At 35.2% G+C, this 14,687-nt stretch overlaps 1 protein-coding gene across 7 annotated transcripts in view; it reads left to right on the top strand.

The window, feature by feature from the left end:
- gak (cyclin G associated kinase) overlaps positions 1-6,114 on the top strand; it is a 52,404-nt gene extending 46,290 nt beyond the window's left edge. For 4 of the 7 annotated variants that reach the window (XM_048188766.1, XM_048188764.1, XM_048188768.1 and 1 more), the window contains 3 exons: positions 2,209-2,375; positions 2,457-2,633; positions 4,058-6,114. In XM_048188766.1, the coding sequence (XP_048044723.1) occupies positions 2,209-2,375; positions 2,457-2,633; positions 4,058-4,159 (446 nt within the window). In that variant the 3' untranslated portion in view covers positions 4,160-6,114. The remainder of the gene's footprint in view (positions 1-2,208; positions 2,376-2,456; positions 2,634-4,057) is intronic. The other 3 variants (XM_048188765.1, XM_048188770.1, XM_048188767.1) reach the window with 1 other exon arrangement.
- The last annotated feature ends 8,573 nt before the right edge of the window (positions 6,115-14,687 follow it).

Here is a 14,687-nt window from a genome sequence, read left to right as displayed (position 1 = left end):
CCAAATTTCCAAGAACCGGTGATTCGATAAGAAATGTGCATTTCGATTTCACTTCCGCTTATCGATTCCTGTGTGTGCCTTTTAATGTGATTTTAACCATTCAAGCGCAAAAGACTCACGCACTGTTTTCCGTGCTGCATACACATTCAAAGCGAGCTCAGTTACGCACACGTGTAGCACAGACAACATCACGCAAGTCGTCTCGCGCCTGAATGGTTTAAAATAACTTTTTATGTGAGCGCTTTGGATGTGTGTGCAGCACGGAAACAGCACGTGAGTCGTCTCATGCTTGAATGGATCCATGTAGCTCTTAAAGTGACAGCAGCCTAACATTCCTGCTGCCATCTCTATAATAACACTAATCTATGGTGCCCCACACGACATTCAGGAAAAAAATAGTAGGTTAAGTAATTCATTCCATCGATTTTGAACTAATTAGTTCAAAATCATGCGCATGATATATAAATTGAGGGAACGAATTAGTAAATTGCACGCACGATTTATAAATCGAGGGAACAAATTAGTAAATCATGCGCATGATATATAAATCAAGGGAACGAATTAGTAAATCATGCACATGATATATAAATTGAGGGAACGAATTAGTAAATTGCACGCATGATATAAATCGAGGGAACAAATTAGTAAATCATGCGCATGATATATAAATTGAGGGAACGAATTAGTAAATTGCACGCATGATATATAAATCGAGGGAACAAATTAGTAAATCATGCGCATGATATATAAATTGAGGGAACGAATTAGTAAATTGCATGCATGATTTATAAATCGAGGAAACTAAGTAGTAAATCTTGCACACGATTTATAAATCGAGGGAACAAATTAGTAAATTGCACGCATGACATATACAGTACAGTCCAAAAGTTTGGAACCACTAAGATTTTTAATGTTTTTAAAAGAAGTTTCGTCTGCTCACCAAGGCTACATTTATTTAATTAAAAATACAGTAAAAAACTGTAATATTGTGAAATATTATTACAATTTAAAATAACTGTTTTCTATTTGAATATATTTCACAAAGTAATTTATTCCTGTGATGGCAAATCTGAATTTTCAGCATCATTACTCCAGTCTTCAGTGTCACATGATCCTTCAGAAATCATTCTAGTATGCTGATCTGCTGCTCAAGAAACATTTAATGTGTACAATTGTACAAAATATTTGTGTACAATATTTTTTTTCAGGATTATTTGATGAATAGAAATTTCAAAAGAACAGTGTTTATCTGAAATCTAATCTTTTGTAACATTATAAATGTCTTTACTGCCACTTTTGATTGATTTAATGCATCCTTGCTGAATAAAAGTATTCATTTCTTTCATTTCTTTTCAAAAAAATAAAAATAAAAAAAAAAATTCTTACTGACCCCAAACTTTTGAACGGTAGTGATAATGCTACAGAAGCTTTGTATTTCAGATAAATGCTGTTCTTTTGAACTTTCTATTCATCAAGGAATCCTGAAAAAAAAAAAGTACACGACTGTTTTCAACATTGAAAATAATCATAAATGTTTCTTGAGCAGCAAATCAGCATATTAGAATGATTTCTGAAGGATCATGTGACACTGAAGACTGGAGTAACGATGCTGAAAATTCAGCTTTGCATCACAGGAATAAATTACTTTGTGAAATATATTTAAATAGTACACAGTTATTTTAAATAGTAATAATATTTCACAATATTACTGTTTTTTACTGTATTTTTAATTAATTAAATGTAGCCTTGGTGAGCAGAGGAAACTTCTTTTAAAAACATTAAAAATCTTAGTGGTTCCAAACTTTTGGACTGTACTGTAAATCGAGGGAATGAATTAGCAAATTGCATGCACGATTTATAAATCGAGGGAACAAATTAGTAAATCATATTTTTTTTTTACCTTATTGGAATCGAAATTAGGAATTGATAAGAATCTGAATCGTTAAAATTCAAACAATACCCAACCCTATTCCCGTTGTTTAATCATTTTAATGGAACCGGAACCGGAATCGTTAAACGGAACTGGAACCGAAAAATTTCTTATGATTCCCAACCCTACTCTATAGACGCAGATCTTTTTTGTTCTTCGCTTAGGGATAAAAAGAAGTTTGAAATACCTGAGCAGCAGTATACTGTTAGTGACCATTCCAGTGCCGCCCACACTACTGAGAGCGGCATTTAGATGAATTGTCTGCTTTTGTTGTACAGAATCTTTCTGTCCTTTAGGTCCAAAGCCCAAAGTGAAGGAAGACGACTTTGAGGATCTTCTGTCCACACAAGGTTTCGGCTCCAAAAGTGACAGGAAGATGCCCAGAACTATTGCTGAGATGAGGAAGCAGGAGCTGTCTAAAGACATGGACCCTCTCAAACTTCAGGTATAGATGACCGTTCAGCACATATTTACTGGTGGATGTTCTTTGGACTTGATGATGCTGATTATGATGTTTGTATGTTAGATCTTAGATTGGATCGAGGGGAAGGAGCGGAACATCAGAGCGCTGCTCTCCACGCTGCACACGGTCCTTTGGGAGGGAGAAACCCGCTGGAAGCCCGTCAACATGGCAGATCTAGTCACACCTGACCAGGTGAAGAGGGTCTACAGGAAGGCTGTGCTTGTTGTTCACCCAGACAAGGTAGGTGTCAACATTACAACAATGTTCAAAAAGCAAGAAAGTAAAAGACATATTTCATTTTTTCATCAAAACTTGGTCTCTGAATTATTTTTTTTCTGCCGACACAGCCAAGGCTGTACGGGCGGAGAAAATCTTTTTAATCAATAATACAAAGTCAAGTGAAGTCACCTTTATTTCTACAGCGCTTTATACAATACAGGTTGTTTCAAAGCAGCTTTACAGTGATAAACATGAAAATGATGAAAACAGAAACCAATTCTGCTGTAAAGCAGCTCTAAAAAGACAAAAGTAAACAGTCGTTATTCAGTTGAAATCAGTTCAATGTTGATTCATTTTGCTTCAATAACTGTCAAATACATCAATTATGAAATGAGTTCAATTCAGCTTTGGAGAAAACAATGATGTCATCATCCAGATAAGTTGAGTTCTCATCCAATAGTGTCAGTGCAGTCAAATTAGTAACATTTCTGAATATCAAGCCAAAGGCGACAGTGGCAATCCGATTCACAATCCGATCGATTTAAATGTTTTATTTATTGTTTATTATGTATTTGTTTTGTTTATTTAATGTTTGTGTTTTTTATTTTTTTGATTATTTATTTGTTTTCCTTTCATTGTCTTTTTGTTGTTGTTTTTTTGTCAAGATAGTGATATTCACATATTGCTTCAAATAATAATAAAAAGAAATAAAATAATATGGATACAAATATTTATCGACAGTAATACAAATATTCATTAATAAATTTTATATTTAATTAATATTAAGTATTGTTTTCATTATCAGAAATGATCATTTGGGGGGTTGTCAAGAAAATAAATAAAGCAATATAATTCTGATTCATATATTAAGCAATATATTAATTATTCATTTAACAAAATATATATAAGGATACAAATATTTATTGACAAATACAAAAATTAATTAATAAAAGTATTGTTTTTGTATCAGACTTGATCATTGGGGGCTGTCAAGAAAATAATTATAGCAATATGTTAATTATAATTCATATATTAAGCAATATATTTTTTTTATTAAAACATTATATTAATAAATAGTATGGATACAAATGTTTGACAGTAATACAAATATGAATTAATATTAATAAAAGTAAAAATGTGTCTTTTTCCCCCCCGAACATGCTCTTGATATATTTTGAGTTTCACTTGAAGTTGCTTATTTTGATTAACGATACGGTCCAAAAAAATATGAAAAAAAAAAAGCATTGATTAATTGTTCACTATAAATCCATTTACCTGCATTACAAAAATACATTTCGATTTCGATTTTGATTTCATTCTGACTTAAATTCACCGCTAAAGAATTTCACTTCTGACATGTTCTGTTGGTGTAACTCTCATCTTTATGTCCAGGAAAGACAATGGAATGGAAAAATAATGATTTTGTTTTTTCTCTGGTCTTCCAGGCTACAGGTCAGCCGTACGAGCAGTACGCTAAAATGATCTTCATGGAGCTGAGCGATGCCTGGTCCGAGTTCGAGAACCAAGGATCCAAAGCCCTGTTCTGAACGCGCTCAGTGAGCGTCTGCCAGGTGCAGCCTGCCCCCTACAGGCAGCCTGAGGCACTGCACTCTCTCTCCACACACAGACACACTGCCACTGACAGTACACACACACACACCACGGCTCTGAGAGAGAGGCAGATCAATCACAGGAAGAAAACAGACCTCTTTCTGTTTGAGGCACGGACAGATCTCTTCCTGAACTACCACACGCTCTCCTGAGCGAAATCTGTAGCGTTGGATTTCTCCTCCTTCAAAAGGGGACCATGCTAGCATCCTTTTGGCATTTGTAGATGAAATAACCACATACACACACACACATGCACACACACACACACACACACACACGCACACCTGAGACAACGGTCTGTGTTTCGCACTTCTAAAGAGCTTGAAAACGGATGGTTTCTGGGATGAAGACAGACATAATTGCTGATCTATTTTATGCCATCACACTCTGTCATTCTTTTGTTTTCACCTTTTTTGTTTTTCAATCAGTGTGGTTTGTCAATTACTGATGTAAATATTCACTCGACTCATGTGTGTTTGAGGGTGGATTGTGTTCATGTGAAGCTAAAGCAGAGAGTTTGGATTCTGCGCTCCACGATGTGAAGTTTCTGTTGGACTTTTCACTTTTTTTCTTTAGTTTTATCATGTTTTCACTGATCTCAAGTGTTAATTCTCTACAGGCACCTTGTTGGAAGATGCATTTGTGTATTTGTGGGTTCAGGGCTCATTTTCTGCAGTCCAAAGGGTATTCCAATGACCGAAAAGAAACTTAACATCAACAAAACCTCTGTGCTTTCCATATATTTTTTTCTCAAGGACCAATCAGAAATCTGTCTTATTTATTGTTTTGAAAGCTGTACATGGCTAATGGATGGATATATATATAAAAAAAGGACTAAAATTTATTGTAAACGATGAAACAAACAAGCTGAGCATTTTGCAAAACTAAAATCATTCCAAAGCCTCTACTAATATGAATGTGCTTTTTAAGATTATTGCTGGCAATTTGGAATGTAAATCTGTCTTTTTTTTTTTTTTTTTTTTTTGTATTCCTTGTACTATTATCCTATTTTCAATGTGTTAGCAAGCCTTCACAATATTTTATTTCCATAATCTCTTAATAATGACACTAGAAAGTTTGCACCAATCCCTCAGGTCATCAGGCCAAATTCAGATGCACCCATATCCAAATAATAAAAAAAATGTCTTACTTAATAGACAGTGACTTTAGGGTGGAAATTAATTAGTGTTGTTTTTATATATAGACCTATAGCTTCCCATATTTTTTTGTTATAGAAAAATCGAGGCCTCAAAGAAAATGCTGATTCATTTAGACTTGGCGAGTTGAGTTTCAAAACCTGCTGTATTTCTGAGATTATTCATGTACGAGACTTGCAGCACAGGAGGCGATGCAGTCAGACTGAACAAAACCAAATCCTTCATCTGTTACTGGTGTCCGAGAGCGTCCATCATGGAGTGAAAACATCTGCTGTTAAGTTGACTGATGGGCTGGTTCAGATTGTCAGAGATTTGGGAAGTGTTTCAGCTTATTCACCCTCCACCAAAGTCATAAACGGTCATAAATGTTTCAAACTGGAATGTGGCATTTCTGTTCAAAATCATTATTGGTTGTATTTAATGGGTTCTGATTGAATTGAATGGCTTTGTTCAGTCTAAATAAATTTCCTTATTCTTATTCTGTGAATATATACTTATCTTCCATGTAAGTATATGTAAGAAAATTACAATGCTGCTGTATTTTGGTGGAGAGTGAATATTTTCATAATGACATCTATTCTTTTTCTTGCCCACTCAGCTTTTCTTTGAATGTCAAACTAGTTTCTCACCAGCTGTCTCCTACAATGGAGAACAAAATCATAACACCATGGTCTTAAAGATATTTTTGTCATATTTTCTTTTGACCAATAAACCATAATCATGGTTTGGGTTTAGATTGTCTCTTATTTTATTTTTAAGCAATAATCTGTATGTCACCTAATGATAAAAAATGTAAATATTTACCTTAGTAAAATTCCTGTAAGAGAATTTACATCTGCAGGTGTGGCGATTCATATGCATTTTTTATGCGGTGAAATGTATGTAAAATTGTGCACAGCACATCACGCACTTTGTCTATATGCATGAACTGTATTTCAATTTACCTCAGTTGATCAGTTTAATCATTTGCCATTTATTTTAAATAGTATGCAGTACTAGTACATTAGTCATGGCTGTGTCCAAAATCGCCCCCTAATATACCCTTAAATAGGGTACTATTACACTACAGCCATTTGTAGTGGTGCCCGAAACCGTAGTGGACATTATCGAACGCACTCATTCAATCCTATGATGCGCTGCAATAACGAGTGTACAACTGATGTACACAACCATAGACATATAAAATATTTTATGTCTTCAACGGCTAGAAAATACCCATAATCGTGCCAAATGAATTCCCGCGTCTTGCCAGAAGATGGCGCCTGCAGCTGAATCGTCCATCCATCCATTTTCCAAACCGCTGGTCCAATGTGGCTAAATCACAATATCACTCAGGTTGGTATAAATTCCGTTATAATTGATTATTTAAGATTTATACATGACAGTTTCCAAGACAGAGTTCAAGATAAAGCTTTTCAATACTAATGGAGCTGCCAGTTGAGTTTGATTGACAGGCGATCTAACCAATCATAGCGCCGAATCCATCATTTTGTCCGACAAAGCAGTCAGGGGAGTTAGTAGATTAACATTGGTGGACTTAAACTTGAAAAATGATGTGTACTGATGTCTTTCTGGTGAAATGTGGTTCATTCATGTTTATTTGATGATATTAACTAGTTAGAAGAGATGATCGGTTCATGAGCCGCTTGATCTGAGGCGCTATAGCGATCTGTCACGACACATTGTGCCACAAAACGGTATTTATTGTTTAAATTTCTTTAAAAATTACAAAATTTGAAATTTCAGACTTTGTTTCATATCAAAAGTAACCTGCTCTGCCTTGTCTGTTGATGCGTTGTCAGCTTCATCTTTGCTCTGTGTTGTATTTTTCACTGTGTGAGAGCACCATGGCTTGTAGGATATACAGTAGCAACAGTAACTAAAGGGGGCGGGCCGTCACGAACGGTCAATTATTAAAGGTGCGATGTGTAAATTTTAGCGGCATCTAGCGGTGAGTTTGCGAACTGCAGCTAACGGTGCGCACCCCTCCCTTTTGGAGAAGCTACAGTGGCCGTCTGGCCTGCACAAGATCCTGTGTGAAGCAATGAGGTTTCTTCTTACTTTAGAACGGTCTCTGCTTCTAATAAACCAGACGACTACTACTACTACATGCGTATTCAATAGGGGTGTGACGAGACCAGTATCTCACGAGACGAGACGAGACTCGAGATTGAGTTCACGAGACGAGACAAGATGGCGAAATACATGACTAGAAAAAATATTCTGCAGGTGTATTTGAAATGTTTTAACTAATCATTTTGTAATGAATGTCATTTCAGTTCTACTTTCTGAGACTGAATTATCATATGCAGTAAAAGACAACAATACTCAAGCACTGTAAAAGGTTTTGCCACTAACTCAACTGACTGGCTTCTCTTCAGATCTTACTGTACATGATTTATGAGCTTCTACAACTTTTGACCTCCTAACTGAACTCCTCTCCACAAACTGATCACAGAAATAAAAACAGTATAAATAAAAATGGTAACACTTTACAATGTCTCATTTATTAACATTAATGTATTAACCAACATCAACTAACAACGAGCAATATATTTGCTACAGTATTTATTAATCTTTGTTTATGTTAGTTAATAAAAATAGTCATTCATTGTTAGTTCATGATAGTTCACAGTGCATTAACTAATGTTAACAAATGAAACCTTATTGTTTGTACTAGTAAATAATAAGAAGAGAAAACTGTTATTCATTTTTATGGTAACACTTTACAATAAGTGCAACCATAATCGCACTCTCTCAATATTCAAAGATCAAATAAGACCAAATTTTTCTTTGATACAGAGCTAGGAGATGGTTACAACTACACTGCCCAGCCTAAAATAGGTTTCATATTGAGAGATATTTGCATTCATCAGGGAGCCGCTTTCAAATGCGGGGTATTGAAATCACGTTTGAATGCGCGCGCGCGTTTACTTTGACTTTCAACGGTCGCGCGTACTCTGTAAATATGGAGCGGCGGCGACCGTTATCCAACTGAATTAAATGTTTTTTTTATTTAAATACAAAGCAAAACGACAGTGGAGGCATAATGTAAACGTAGCGGTGGCATATTCTTTCCTAATCATCCTAACACTCTGTCATGGCAACATCACGAGACTACTTTTCGCCTCGACGAGAAATCTCGTCACACTTTAGTCTCGCGAGATCTCGTTCCACGAGATCTCGTCACACCCCTAGTATTCAACGTAGTGATGATGCAAGCTGCCTCTAAAAACATAAATGATTTAGAAGGACAACAACATAATGACTAAACGTGCTCTGTAGAGTGTTTGTCCGTTTAGGGCTGCTGTAGATGGCGTATAATGGCGACTTGACATGGACCCGCGATGTACAAGATAAAAATGGCTCATTCTAAGGTAATAAAAAAATAACGGTTCATAAGGTCTTTATACAACACTGAAAACATAGTTATATGATATATATATATATATATATATATAACATAGTTATATATATATAGTTTATTATATTGCATTTCTGTCAATCCTCCCAAATTTTATACATTTGCCTTTAAATAGGGAACTATTTGGGGAAACAGCCATTTGTAGGTGTCCGAAACCATAGTGGACATTATCGAGTGCACTCATTCAATCCCACAATCCCACATAGACTTATATAAAATATTTTATATTTCCATGCACTCAAAGGCTAGAAAATACCCATAATGCACAATGAGGGTTGTGCCAATTATGTCTATGGTGCCCTTCGCTGGGAGTTTGATTGACAAACGATCTAGCCAATCAGAACGCCACATCCTCCATTTTGTCCGACAAAGCAGTCAGTAGTTAGAAGATTAACCTCTGTGGAGTTAAACTTGAAAAATTGTGTGTATTGACATCTTTCCGCATTTGAAACAACATTTCTCATGTTCATTCATGTTTATTTGATGCTATACATAAACTAGTAGGAAGAGATGATCAGTTCACGAGCCTCTTCAGCTGAGGCGCTACAGCAATCTGTCACGACACATTAAAGAGCCACAAAACGTTTTTTTATTGTTTGAATTTCTTAAAAACTACACAGTTTGAATGCTGGTACTTTGTTTAATATCATAAGTAACCTGCTCTGTCTTTTCTGTCGATGTGTTGTCAGTATCCTCTTCTTTCGCGATGTATTTTTCACTGCGTGTGGCTTGACAGCGCCACGGCTTGAAGATGGCGCCCAGACAGCTGGTCCAATGTGGCTAAAGCACAATACCATACAGGTTGGTATAAATTTCTTTTATATTGTTTTTTTTTTTTTTTATGTTTAATTTAAGTTATACAGTATGCTTGTTTCCAAGACAGAGTTCAAGATCAATATTTTCAATAATACTGTAGCTGACAGTTTTCTGTTTTAAATGATTACTAAACTGCAAGCACACAAGCGGCAGCCCTTCAATTTTTTGTGTGTGTGTTTTTCCCATAGACTGTGGTTTTTCCCTGTTGTAATTTTTTTTTTTTTTTTTTTTTTTTTTTTTTTTTTTGCGGCAGCCCTTCAGTGTCGGAATAGAGTACCTCAGAGATGACGTGTTTTTGTAGGCCAACCCGGAAGTTAGCGTGCACGGGTTCCCTCGATCAAAAGCATAATTATGCATTTTTCCCATAGACTTATTTTTTTATTTAAAATGGCTTAAAAAATAAGCTCTGTGTTTAACAAAGGGTTATGACACTTACCAGCCGGCACATGACCGACCTTAAACGTTGAAATGTGGTTTAAATAAGGTCAGTTGTTGTTTCAACGGTGAAACAACGTTGATATAACATTGAATGCTAAACGGTTGAAGCCCAGTCAACACATGACCGAAATTCGTTGTTGAAATATGGTTGAAGTAACGTCAGTTGATGTTTCTACAGTGAAACAATTACGCCTATTAAATGGTTGAAATGGTTTAAGAAAATCACTTATAAATCAATGCTGAAATAAGCTAGTAGACTATACCTTAAAAAAGTGTTTAACCATATAATATAATAATAATAATAGTAATAATAATGTATATGAAATAAAAATTTGTTGATTTAGGCCTATTTTGCCACTTCTGTGTCAGTTTGTTGGTACGTAGATATTTCAGAAAATAGAAATTATATGCTCATTTTCATTTTTTTGCGGTCTGGAGAGATATCGCGAGATTACACGAGACTACCAAGATAGCAAACACCAGAGCCGTTGAAAAACAATATTTAACGGCTCTGACAAACACCAGTGCCTGCCTGGAGCAGATCTGAGTTACCATGGAACTGAGTTACCATCTCGCTGTTGTTTTCACTGATTTGAGGTAAGTTTAGTCCATAAAAGCACACAAATAATATATATAACTGTTCCTGATACCTTTCTTATGTATAATTGACACACTTCTGTTGAATATTTACTTCAAAAAAATTATTTATCTTCGAAAAAGTCCGTTAGCTTCTCAACCGTTTTCAGAAGCGGTTTGGAGTTTTTTGAGCCCTTGTTTAATGAAAGTTTGGGCTTTTAATCGCATCTTTATGTGTAGATGAGATGTTATAATGGTTAAGGTTTTGCTGGTACATTGTTAATGGATGGTAAACTAATTTATTTAACCTATACGTTTTGTCTGTCAAGAAAATCTTTACAAGTTAACACAACATTTATACATTTTGAAGCCTAAATAAAGTCGTCAGATATAAAATGCTAACAGTAGGCTATAAACGGACTACAGCACAGTGGCGTAGCCACGGAGGGGCCTGAGGGGGCCTAGGCCCCCTCATTAACATGCAGCCCCCCCCCCCAGATTTCTGAGCGATTTTTTATTTTTTATGTTGATTTGTTACATTGATGCATATGCTGCGCGGTAAAATGCAACAGCTGTTTTTAGACTTATTGGTTTGATTAGTTCACGTGTTGCGCGTAGCTTCTGCTATTATTATCTTTGCTAGAAGCAATTAACCATCAAACTTACATAACTGACTGTTAAAATAACACCTATAAATTGTAAAGAAATTAAGTATCTTTTTATATAATAACTCCATGTACAAATGATATCATTTTCAAACTTAGCCTACTTTAGTCAGCCAGCTATCTAGATATTTTTATTATCTATTTAATATATATTTTTATTTAAAGTTAAGTGCTTATTGTAGCCTAAATGCTTATTGAATTATTATATTTAGCGAACCACTACTGATCATCAGATAGTACAATATCAGCATGAGTGTAATCAAAATGGTTATGAGTCTGGATAATCTGTATTTTTTTAGAATAGAAATAACAGTTTTTCCACGATTCAAAAAGCAAATTACACAATCAAACAAAACAATATGTAGGGATAATTTACTTTAGGTTCTGACAAAATGTTTTATTGTTTAAAATTAATTTATAAATGGTTTATGGTCTGGTCTATGTATCCCTGCCTCTGCTGAATTATTTTTATCCCTAGGTGGGGATAAAAAAAAAAAAAAATCCCTCCCGGGTGATGCTACTCCACAAACCACCAACAGAGCATCTAAAATACCAAAAATAAAAATCGTTTTTTTAAAACATTGCCAAGTAAAACGCTGCATTTATATAGAACTGTCTCTTTACGACCACAACAAACGGGACACTTTTCAGACGCGCATTCCGACTTCGCCTCAGCGCCAGGCGCAAGTCAAACGAGCGCGGAAAAGGTGCAGGTGACGACGAGGGAGCTTCAGTTGAACAACAGTGAACTGCGGTCAGATGAGATGATGTCAGGCTATGTCGGTAAAACTCAGAAAAAATAACACGACTGTCCAATCAGTCATTATACTGTGCTCGTGGCGCGCATTCAAGAATTGCATGCGCAAATGCGCCGGCGCGCGCTGCATAATTACTTTATTATAGCTAAAATAAAGCGCAATAGATACTACGAGCAATGACCGTCGTTTGAAAATGAAATTGCCAAACATGCGATTAAAGCTGCCTCAAAACTGTGCATGCATGCATGCATTTGTTGACATGGTTTTAAAGCTATTGTTATCCAATTTGTTGGTCTTAATGTCTCAAAAATGCACATATGTACACCAGGGAAATCAAAATTTTCTCGGGGGAGCATGCCCCCGTACCCCCCTAGCAAACTACATTTTATGACCTCTGTGATTATGAAACTATGCGTACATGTTCTATAAATTATAATGAAATCTGAGGTAAACGTGTATTTCTACAAATGTGCGCACTTTGAGAGTAAAAGTTTGTATGTGTAGTATGCACTGTGATCAAAAATAAATGGGACCAAACGCGATTGAATGTAAAAGTTTGTGTCTCGTTATACTATTAATAACTACCGATTGATTTTGCATTTCTTTTAGAAATTAAGAATTATTAGTGGCATTGTAGTCATTATTAGTGTCATATATATATATATATATATATATATATATATATATATATATATATATATATATATATATATATATATGAAGAGTTTGGTTCCAAAACGCAATAACTCCATTTTGATTAATTTGAGTAAAAGGTGTTTTCTTTACCAAGAAAGTGGCAAGACGAAAACCACAATTTGTGTTTCAAACTTTCACATAGCATCTTTTGGTTATAAAAACATAAAAAATTCAAATCTACATTTTGATTTTAAAAAGTTTATTATAAAAACGTATTATTTTTTTCCCCAAAATGCAATAAATCCATGACACTTTTTTTCAAAATGCAATTAATCCATCAATATAAAAGTTATTTTTCAAATTGAAAATACACAACAAAGTAAGTTGATTCATATACATGACAGAGTCTCAACTTTGCCAATATTTATCTTATATACAGGCATTTTACTAAAAATACATTCAGCCGTCGCTCCCAAAATGAATCTTGTTAAATTATTTGTCATTACCGATTAAAGAGTATCTGGCGCCACCGCACGGTTAAATAAACACATTTGCCGAGTACATTGGTATTAAAAACGGCTTTTAAAAAAGCCTTCAATGTTTACAGTGGGTGGAATGGTGCGCTGTGATTGGTTGAGCGGATATATCGCGTTCTGCAGAGAAGGGAGACTGGCGTTTGTCGCGTTTTGGAAAGAAAGGGAGAAAACATGACAGAATAACACGACGGATATCGCATTTTGCGCAAAATTAATAAATGACTTTTCAATACCGACCAGATACAATACTGATTTTGGTGGAAACTCAATTTTTTGAAAATGGCGTTTATCGCGTTTTGGAACCAAACTCTTCATATATATATATATATATATATATATATATATATATATATATATATATATATAAAATATAGCGGCCCCCTCATTTTTAAATGGGCCCCCCCAAAAATAAAATTCTGGCTACGCCACTGCAGCACACCATGCTGTACAAGCTTCCTCAAACTTTATTTAAAAAACAACTTTATTTAAAACATGCTCGCTGATTATGATCTGCGCTGTGTATGAATACTTTTCCACTTTTTTCATGAGAAATGCTGTCCAAATGTCCTGTTTGTCATGATGACGTCTAAAGTCCCCACCAAAGGAAGTAACGTTAGTCCCTTTTAGCAACTTGTTAGCAACCGCTGTTTTTAAGACACAATAAAGGTTTTAAAAAAATCACAAGTGGGTTATAACTGGTGTGTTTTATGTCATAGATCAAAACGTGAAAATATTTAGAGGCTTTGTTAACCACAGACCTTATTTCAGGCGATTTAGCAAAAACCCATAAAAAAAACCCCATAGACTTTAGGGCGATGGAACCGGAAGTCCTAAAATGCTAACTCACTCCCGGGTTTTGCCTACAAAAACACGTCATCTCTGAGGTACTCTATTCGCTCACTCGTTTTCATTCACTCCTTCAAGTGGACTATATTAGTGGAGTAATGTAGGGTATGGTGAATGGAGGTATAGGGGGAGATTTGGAACACATGCGTGGTCTCAGTTTTGCATTATTATTTTTTAATGCGTGGTCTCAGCTTCACGCAGCATCTCACATCATTTGTGTCAGAATGCGATCTGTGACATCATCATTGACCACAATGCTCTTATTATGAAACTACAAACTTTTCCTAAGCTCTAAAGACCTACATAACCTACATAATTTACAACAAACATAATTTAACTTTAATCGAGAACTATTGCAACATTATAATATAACTCAAACATATAGGCTACTGCTTAAAAAGTTAAGAATTTTAATCAAATTACCCATTCTAATAGTTGAGCTAGAAGTCTGTCAGTGCTCCCATCTAAAATGGACTACAGTTAAATTTAAGACCATCATCCATGCAGCAAATCTCTTGATCACCAAACCTGTTCTAATCATCTCGGGATTTAACCGATCATATAAGGAAAATTGACAGGATCACATAAAGAGTTCGCTTGCTTGTTGATGGT

This window comes from Megalobrama amblycephala, linkage group LG4, assembly GCF_018812025.1.
Source record: "Megalobrama amblycephala isolate DHTTF-2021 linkage group LG4, ASM1881202v1, whole genome shotgun sequence".
Lineage (NCBI taxonomy): Eukaryota > Metazoa > Chordata > Actinopteri > Cypriniformes > Xenocyprididae > Megalobrama > Megalobrama amblycephala.
This window is presented reverse-complemented; position numbering and strand designations above follow the sequence as displayed.